The 9778-nt window shown below is 40.0% G+C and overlaps 1 protein-coding gene across 1 annotated transcript; it reads right to left on the reverse strand.

Moving 5' to 3' along the window:
* Positions 1-4548: 4548 nt before the first annotated feature.
* Positions 4549-5517, reverse strand: TAAR2 (trace amine associated receptor 2). Its single transcript, XM_025925606.2, has one exon. It carries the CDS (start codon positions 5467-5469, stop codon positions 4549-4551), a length of 921 nt encoding a protein of 306 aa, XP_025781391.2. The 5' UTR covers positions 5470-5517.
* Between the last annotated feature and the right edge of the window lie 4261 nt (positions 5518-9778).

Here is a 9778-nt window from a genome sequence, read left to right on the forward strand (position 1 = left end):
TCATTGAGTCTTTTCTGGTGACTTGGCAGGTATGAGGTCAGGAAGTTCTAGGAAGTGTAGGGTTGAGGATTGAAATATCTGATTCATATAAGTTTGCCTCTGCTCTCAAGAGACTTGGAGTGGGGAGCTCAGATCCAGGAGCTCTGAGAGAGTAGCTAACTGCAGAGCCCCAGTGGAATTACTCTTCTAACTCTCTTTCTTGGAGGATATCAAAATATTCTGTGTATTTTTAATGTCCCGAGTATTTTCAGTTTCCTTTTTTTCCAAACAAAGGACTATTTCATATCGATTTCATGGTCCTTTGGGCTTCATTCTGGCAAGATAAGGTACCAAAGATAAGGTATCCTTTCTGTATATTAAAAACACATAAATATGTGTAGGCTAAATTAAACATTAGCTGATATCCAAAGGAGGGACAATTGACTCCGAAAAGGTTGCTGTTTACAGTTTGACTCCTGAATGTAATAAGATATTGGGGTAAGAGGGAAGTATTAATTTTTGCTTTAGTGATTTATATTAGTCTGACTAAAATCCTTAATTAAAAAAAAGAAGAAGAAGAAAAGCCAGTTAAGGTGCCACAAATCTTGAAAAAATCAGTTCAGCGAACAAAGAACATTGAATGAGAAGTCAGTAGAGCTGGGTTCTAGTTCCGGTTTTCATACTTAGCTGTAAAATTCAGGGCAAATCATTTAATATCTCTGGGTTCAGTTTTCTCATTTGCCACCTACCGTCAAATCCTGGGTGTGGAAAGGAGGCTATTTTACTAACTCTGGGAAATGATGGAACGTGGACAGTAGGTAGGAGGCTGGATCACTTTCTTCCACAGCAAACAAGTCAGGATGACTACATGCTGAAACCAACAAGTGCCATGAGAACCTATAGAGAAAATTATCTGTTTCAATGAAAGGGGACTAACTGAGCAGAACTTTACACGGGGCTATTTGATGTTTTCAAATACGAATAGGATCTAGTAGAAGAAGGAAAGAAGTATTAGAAGGAACTATATGGTGTAGGGCTGCTAACATTTTCTTGCATCTGTAAGCACTGGCATAAACAAGAACCACCATCACAAACATTATCCTTTGGCCAAAAAAAAAAAAAAAAAAAAAGAGCAATGTCTAACCCTCTCCACCGAATTTGTTGTAAGTTTGTCAACAAACTTACATCAAGATATTTAGTTTTCTTTTCTAAAGTCATACGTTAAGGAATTGGGAGGAAATTTAATACAAATTAATTCAAGATACTTCTACTTTCCAGTAAAACTAAATTCTATTTTACTTATTTTTTTTTTTAGCAATTGGTCTTTTAAATAAAAACAGAACATCTGTGTGTGTTGGGGGGTGGGTGTTCAAATACCAAAGCAGCATAAACATCAGTACAGTAAAACCTTGGATCATAACTTGCTCTGTGAGTGATCCGCAAGATGAGCAAACATTTCTAATAAATTTTAACTTGATATATGAGCCAATGTCTTGCAATACGAGTAATACATGATGCCGAATATGACATGGTCACAACTGAGCCGGTGATTCGTCTCTCACAATACACACTGTAGGATTGTGGGTGATCATCTCCCATGCTCGGACGCTCGGTCTCAGGCTGTAGTGTTTGGCAGAAATCAGTGATTTTTCAGAACGTTGGAAGCTGCCCACAACTGGCACTAGTGAATTTTTTGTCACTTCAAAGCACCTATGGACAGTCCTTTTCTTTTCCATACAAGAATCAGCTTAGGAATGCTTTGCTTCATTCTAGGTCAGGTGGCCTGCAGATACAGACCCTTTCTTCTGCTGCCTTATTGTCAGTTACATTAAATACAGTATATGACAAGAGTTTATGAATACTGGATTGTGGTCAACATCTGTGCTAGCATACACAATGGCCTCCGTGCAGAAAAAGGTTAAAAAGAAAGGCAGTTATAAGGAGATGATCGCAGTGGAAGGTAAGAAGGAAATCACTGAGAAGTACAAATGACGTATGCAGGTTGCCGAAATTGCAAGATGTTATAAGAAGTCTATGTCTGCATCTTGTTTGCAGAGGAGGAGGAGACAAAGGTGGAGGAATCGCTCGCTTCAAATGAGATTAGGGAGATGTGTAAAATGTGTGAAACAGCGCAAAATTTTGTGGAAAAGCACCACCTGAACAAGTCTGTAGCAGTGCGAGGGATGAATCTGTTGAATGACCATGCAATGTCACAGTTCCCCGAAATCCTCCAAAGGAGGCAAAACCAAGTGTCACTGGATAGGTCCCTTGTTAAAGTTGCATGAAAAGAAAAAGATTCCCTTGAGCCAATAGACAGCAGTGATTCCGTTAGTGATAGTGAAAGTCGTCCTACAATAACCCTCCTCTCCCTTGTTTCCCTCACACCAGCCATGAAGGTTTTCAGAGGTAAATGCAGGCTAATTTGCTTATTTTTCTTTATATTTTGTACTTTTTTATATGAATATTTTTGGGTTGTGGAATAAATCATCTGAGTTTCCATTATTTCTTTCGGGAAGACTTGCTTTGATATACAAGCGCTTTGGATTACAAGCATGTTTCTGGACGACATTATGCTCACAAACCAAGGTTTTACTGTATTTCATTAAAAAGAATTGCCAAAAAGCCACAATAGCATCCAACACACCATATTAGCTCCCATCATTGCACCTGGCTTTAATTCCTCTCTTCTTGGAAAATCAGTGTTTCCACTTATTTTGTACTTGCAATCTCTTTCACCATCTCAAAGAATCTCCACCATTTCTTCTCTACTCTAAGGCTACGGGGAGGCACCAACCTATCAGCACGCTAGCAGGGATGGAAGGTCTAGACAATATGTGGCAGGGCCATCTTTGGGCAGGTAGACAAAACTAATATTTCAGCTGACCACAGAATGGTCACTGCTGAATTGTGATTTGTGCAATTAACTAAGATCAAAGCAAATTTACAGGCAATGATGTAAGCTTTTCCATAAAGAGGAGAAATTGCTAATTTGTTCATCAATATAGTTCATCAATTTCTAAATAAAGAAATTAGGGGCACCTGGGTGGCTCAGTTAGTTGAGTGTCCAACTTCATCTCAGGTCATGATCACACAGTTCGTGGGTTTGAGCCCCGTGTCAGGCTCTATGCTGACAGCTCAGAGCCTGGAAACTGCTTCAGATTGTGTGTCTCCCTTTCTCTCTGCCCCTCCCCCGCTTGCACTCTGTCTCAAAAATAAACATTAAAAAAAAAAAAGAAATGAACCACAAAAAATTTTAGTGGAACGCAGTTCACTTACACACACACTCACATAACTAAAATTAAAACATTATAAGGCACTACTTACCCTCAATGCAAGCAACGTATTCTGAGACTATTTATTTTCTTCTGTTTGCTTTTCATGAAAAATGCTGTTTGCAGCCAGTGGTGTACTGGCACCTCTCATGCCCACTGACAAGAACAGGTTAACTTTTCAGGACTTCTGAGAGCCAGTTGACATCACATTTATAGCTTGATTTCAGCTAAATGAACAATATATATTCATTCTGCTAAATAAATGTATGTGTGTATGTATACATATATATATATATGTACTGGAATCATAATTTTCATACATATATATATAATCTCTCTCTCTCTCTCTCTATATATATATATATATTGAGTTTATATGTATATTTATAGTCAAATTCTGCAAATCAAGGCTTTTTTTTCTTTGTTTTTTTCTTCCTTTTCAGAGTCAGGTGTCAAACACTTAGCAGCACACCACTGGTTGCAGACCACTAACTTCACTTCACAAGTTACTAATGGGCCTCAACTTATAGTTAAAAAGACGCTGAATAAAAACCTCATGGCTCATGAGTTCGAGTCCGGGGCTCTGCACTGACAGTGCAAAGCTTGCTTGGGATTCTCTCTCTCCCTCTCTCTGCCCCTCCTCTGCTCTCTCTCTCTGTCTCTCTCAATAAATAAACTTTACTTAAAAAAAAAAAAAAAAGAAACATTTAACCTCACGATAGTAAATTCTAGTAAAGGTTTAACTCTCAGCTAACCAGTGACTGGTTCCTGACAGAATATGCATGTTTGAAATTATTTCTGTATTTCTTTGCCTATAATTATTAGCTGTTGACGTTTCAAACTACATCCGGTCAGACACGAAAGAACAAAAAGCGAATGGAAGAATCACACAAAGTGCTCGTGGTAGTAAGAGGCAGCAGGAGTTTTTAAGCTCAGTTTATGCTCTGATCCCTTCCAAATAGTATCAAGGTTGTGTGTTCTTTTCACACCATTCCTGGCTTTTCCTTGTCTTCTCTTTATCCTTCCAAGTTTCTTCCTCTTTTCTCCCTAGAAGTAATAGGTATATGAAGTATTCTGAAGAAGAGGGATTTTGGTTCAAAGAGAAGACTCTTTTTTTTCCCCTCAAGTCTTGGAAACTAAAAGCTTGCCTTGGTAGCCAAAATCACGCACACACCTACACACACATATACACACATGCACACACATATACGCACATGCACACACATATACACATGCTTTAAGTGACTTTATTCTTCTACATTCCTGTGCTTTTGCCTCATTTCACTCATACACAAGTCTATTCAGTTTCTTTTTGAGTAAACAGATCAGTAGTATGGAAACGTGAGCTGAAAATTTTACCTAGTAAAATGCACTTCAGCGCTCTGCGAAACCAGGGATAGAAGAAACCGTATATTAAGGGATTACATGTGGAGTTAAAATAGCCAAACCATGTCAAAGCATCAAACAGAACTACAGGAGTAGAGAAGTTCAAAAAGGGATCCAATAAAATTGTGAAAAAACAGGGAAACCAACATAGTAAGAAAACGCCCATCACTATTCCTAAAGTTTTGGCCGCTTTTTTGTCTTTCCTCATTTGATTATTTTGATTTTCGGGCAAGCTATTGATTGCTCGAGCATGTTTTCTTGATACCGCAAAAATCTTGCCATAAATCCCCACCATCACAGACCCAGGAGTGAAGAACCCGGCCATGAACAAGGTGGTCCCCCATAACTTGTTGAACATCACTGGACAGGAGCTGGAACAGGCCACCAGTATATCGTAGCCCTCAATCCCGTCGGCGTAGGCCTCTGAGAAGACCACCCCGAAAGCAAATGCTCCGGGAACCGACCAGCAGAGAAATAGCAACCGCTTGATGAGGGGAATCGTCATTTTTGTGGAATAACGTAAAGGGTAGCAGATAGCATAAAATCTGTCAATAGCCACAGAGCAAAGATGGAAAATGGACGTTATGCTAAGCATCAGGTCAAAACTGTAATGAATCTTGCAAAATGTAAGCCCGAAATACCAGCAAATCTCCACCGATCTGACCATACTGTAGGGCATGATGGCGAGCCCCAGGAGGAAGTCAGTGACTGCCATGGAGAGGATGAGGAAGTTGGTTGGTGTGTGAAGCTGCTTGAAGAAGGAAATGGATATTATCATGGCGAGGTTGCCAAACACCGTGATGAATATGGCTGCGGCCATAAATGAATACATAGCAGCTCGGACACCCGGTGGCCTTTCATTTTCCGGGCAAGATCCATTTCCATATCCAGAGCAATCCAATATTTCCTTCAGAAAAAGCAAGAACACATGAAATTTTGTCAGATATTAATCAAATATTCTATATTTTATGTAAGTTTTCACAGAACAACTCAAGAAAAATATAGAAGACTCAAGGAAGATAATTAATTTATGCTGAAATATTAATTACAATCTTTCTCATTTATTTATCTTAACTTTCATTTGCAACTTCACAGAATTTTAACCTGGGTTTAAATGATTTATTTGCTTTATACTTTCCTGGATTCGAATTATACCACCAACATTTAGTAGGCTCTTATTTTATTCCAGGGCCAGAAATGAAAAAGAAGGAAGAGAGGAGGAAGAGAGAGAGAACTGGGAGGTGAAAGGAGGGGAAGAGAAGAAGCAACAAGTTCATTATCTACTTTATTATAATTGATGCTCCTATGTTCATAGAAAGAATGGATATATATTAGACAATACATTCACTTCTTCCTCAAATAAGTCCGGAACACTTAATCAGCTTTTATTTGAGTACAGTCTACTGCCTTGTGGGACCAGGATGTTGTTATTATTTGAAAATTGTTTCATTCATGTGTTGTATTGTTTTCATGGTGTTTTGATTTTGTTCATGCTAAGGTTGTTTAAAAGGGGAAGAATCAGGGGCGCCTGGGTGGCGCAGTCGGTTAAGCGTCCGACTTCAGCCAGGTCACGATCTCGCGCTCCGTGAGTTCGAGCCCCGCGTCGGGCTCTGGGCTGATGGCTCAGAGCCTGGAGCCTGTTTCCGATTCTGTGTCTCCCTCTCTCTCTGCCCCTCCCCCGCTCATGCTCTGTCTCTCTCTGTCCCCAAAATAAATAAACGTTGAAAAAAATAAATAAATAAATAAAAGGGGAAGAATCATTTAAGGATGTCTAATGACCGGGTAGAATCATTTTCAGCCAGTCATGGAGCCCTGACAAGCATCTCACCAGCCAGAGCAGCTGAATCAGACATGGGCAGAGGCCAAAATTGGACCACTCTCACTTCTTTGGGAAGAACAAGTACACCTCCATGGTGCTTCTCCTCAAAGCCTTGGGCAACGCGTATCACGCAAAATGAAAGCCGAATAAGTTTCAGTGTGTGGGTCGCAGAGAAAGCTATAGGAGAAGGTGGTCAGTGAGCTTCAGGACAGCTAGGCATCTCCACTCCTTCCTTGTGTTGGCCCAGTATCTTCATTTTGCATATAAAAATCTGCATGATGCTATTTCCATGTATATTTGGAAGGTAACATGTTCATGAATTAGGATAACTTTCCTTTTTTTTTAAAGTACGTTGGGGGAGAAAACACTAATACAAAAAGAATAACTGTTAATACTGCCGAGAGTCTGTGGCCATCAAGGACTTCACACATATCAGACCTGACCAGTTACTAACAGATAAACCAATAAATTCTCAGCCCCTGTGAGCACCATCAGACACTGAGCCACAACTGTTTACAGAGTGCCCACAACACGCAAGACACAATGAAAGGAACAAGAAAGCTTGAGCTAGTCGTTGGCCTCAGAGATTCTACAAAACAACTGAAGAGGCAGAACTTAAAACCTAAATGACTCTGCACCACAGATAAAAACCAACTGTGGAGATTAACTGATCTAAAAGGAGTCTAAGCAAAATGTGCCAAGGTAAAAGAAATGGGTGAGGGAATTTCAGGCTGGGGTAGACAAGAACGCTCCGGTGAGGTTGGGACTTTCCATTTGGTTCTCAGTGGGTGAGTGGGATTTAAACAGAAGAAAGAAAGCCGGTTATAAGCAGAAGAAAAGGTGAAGGAAGAGCTCGAGGTCGGTTGAAGATTTTTGAAAGTCATTCTCAGGGTCTCCAGAACATAACAGAGAAAATAAAGGGTTGGGGAGAGGATAGAGTGGGAGGCGGGAGGGTGTCTAGTTTCCCTGTTGCCCCCAAGCCAGTGGTCTTAGCCAGTAGGTAGTCAAGGAGCTTTCCCATTTTTCTCAAAGTTAAGCAGTGATTTTAAAAAGAAAAAATAAAGAAAGCAATTAAGATAGCTGCAGGCGGAGAATGAGTGCAGATCTGAAATTAAAAGCTTCCTCCAACTGATTCTCTTTTTGTTGAAGAATAACTGACAGGGGCGCCTGGGTGGCGCAGTCGGTTAAGCGTCCGACTTCAGCCAGGTCACGATCTCGCGGTCTGTGAGTTCGAGCCCCGCATCAGGCTCTGGGCTGATGGCTCGGAGCCTGGAGCCTGTTTCCGATTCTGTGTCTCCCTCTCTCTCTGCCCCTCCCCCGTTCATGCTCTGTCTCTCTCTGTCCCAAAAAAAATAAATAAACGTTGAAAAAAAAAATTTAAAAAAAAAAAAAAGAATAACTGACATACAAGACTCTGTTCGTTTCAGGTGTAGTGACTTGATATTTATATATTATAAAATGGTCACTACAATAAGTCCAGTTATCATCTGTCACCAGGCAAAGTTGCTACAATGCTGTTGAGTATATTTCCTATGCTGTGCATTATATCCCCATGACTTATTTATTTTATAACTGGAAGATTGTACTTCCTAATTCCATTCACCAATTTTGTCCATTCCACCCATCTCCCTTCTGATGACCATCAGTTTGTTTTCTGTATCTGTGAATCGGTTTCTGTTTTGTTTATTCGTTCACTTGTTTTGGTTTTTACGTCCCACATATAAATGAAACCATATGGCATTCGTCTGGCTCTGCCTGACTTATTTCACTTAGCATAATACCCTCAAGGTCTATCCAAGTTGTTGCAAATCGCAAGATTCTTTCTCTTTTAAGGATGAATAATATTTCAATGTAAATATAAGGACCACATCGTTATCCATTCATCTATCAATGGACATTTAGATTGTTTTCATATATTAACTATTGTAAATAATGCTGCGGTGAACATAGGAGTGCATATGTCTTTACGGATTAAAGTTTTTTTTTTCTTCAGGTAAATACCTGGAAGGACAATTACTAGATCATATGGTAGTTTTGTTTTTAATTTTTCGAGGAAACTCCGTACTATTTTCTGTAGTGGCTACACCAGTTGACATTCCCACCAACAGTGCACAAGGGTTCCCTTCTTTCCACATCCTTGTCAACACTTGTCATTTCTTTTTTTTTTTCAACGTTTATTTATTTTTTTGGGGACAGAGAGAGACAGAGCATGAACGGGGGAGGGGCAGAGAGAGAGGGAGACACAGAATCGGAAACAGGCTCCAGGTTCTGAGCCATCAGCCCAGAGCCCGACGCGGGGCTCGAACTCACGGACCGCGAGATCGTGACCTGGCTGAAGTCGGACGCTTAACCGACTGCGCCACCCAGGCGCCCCATCACTTGTCATTTCTTATCTTTTTGATAATAACCATTCTCATGGGCGTGAGATGGTATCTCATTGTGGTTTTGATTTGTATTTCCTTTAGTGATGGTGAGCATTTTTTCATGTGCCTGTCGGCCATCTGTATGTTGTTTTCTTGGGGGAAAACAAAAAGTCTATTCGAGTCCTCGGCCCATTTTTCTTTTATTATTTTGTTTTGTTTATTTTTTTATTCTCTAGTTGGTTAACATACAATGTAGTCTTAGCTTCAGGAGTAGAATCCAGCGCTATTCATCTCTTACATATGATACCCAGTGCTCTGCCCATTTTTTTAGTTAGATTGGGCTTGTTGTTGGTGTTGTTTTTCTTTCTGTTTGTTTTTGTTTTTTTATTTTTTTGATATTGAGTTGCATGAGTTGGCTGTTCACCTTCCAACTGATATTCTGGATGCTAATTCTCCAACTAATTCTAAGTGTTGAATCCAAAGCAATTATATCCTACTTATCCTTCCTACTCTGGGGTTCTATCTCCACCTAGACAGAACTAATAGCCTGTGAGATGGGACACATTTTAGCAATGGAGCTAAAGTTAGAGAAGGAGGAACACGACTGTTTACAACCACAGAGGAACGCTACCAAACTGCATTTGGGGTCTCTGCCAGCTCATGCCCTAACGACTATTTACAGAAACGACAGACTTATTCTTGAAAGACAGTTTTGCCAAAACATTTTCATCCCCAGATTTTTAAAATGTGTACCACTGGTTCACAAGTTACATTCAGTTTTAGCAGCTACTGTAGCGGTTTCTATTACGTATGTAACGTTCAGCCTGACATTCTCATAGGAAAGAAGGTAGAAGGGAAAAACAATAGGCAAGGAATTTCCCCCCCTTTTGGGACCAAGTTTTTTAACCAATTGCTTTAGTCACCCACGTGCTTACCAGTTAAGTATCAGCACAGAAGAA

Source organism: Puma concolor, chromosome B2 (assembly GCF_028749965.1).
Source record: "Puma concolor isolate L17-30 chromosome B2, mPumCon1.1.hap2, whole genome shotgun sequence".
In the NCBI taxonomy this organism is placed as follows: domain Eukaryota; kingdom Metazoa; phylum Chordata; class Mammalia; order Carnivora; family Felidae; genus Puma; species Puma concolor.

Excerpts from the sequence above, each read along its gene's own strand:
- TAAR2 (XM_025925606.2), bottom strand. The coding sequence starts at position 5,469 with ATGTATTCATTTATGGCCGCAGCCATATTCATCACGGTGTTTGGCAAC.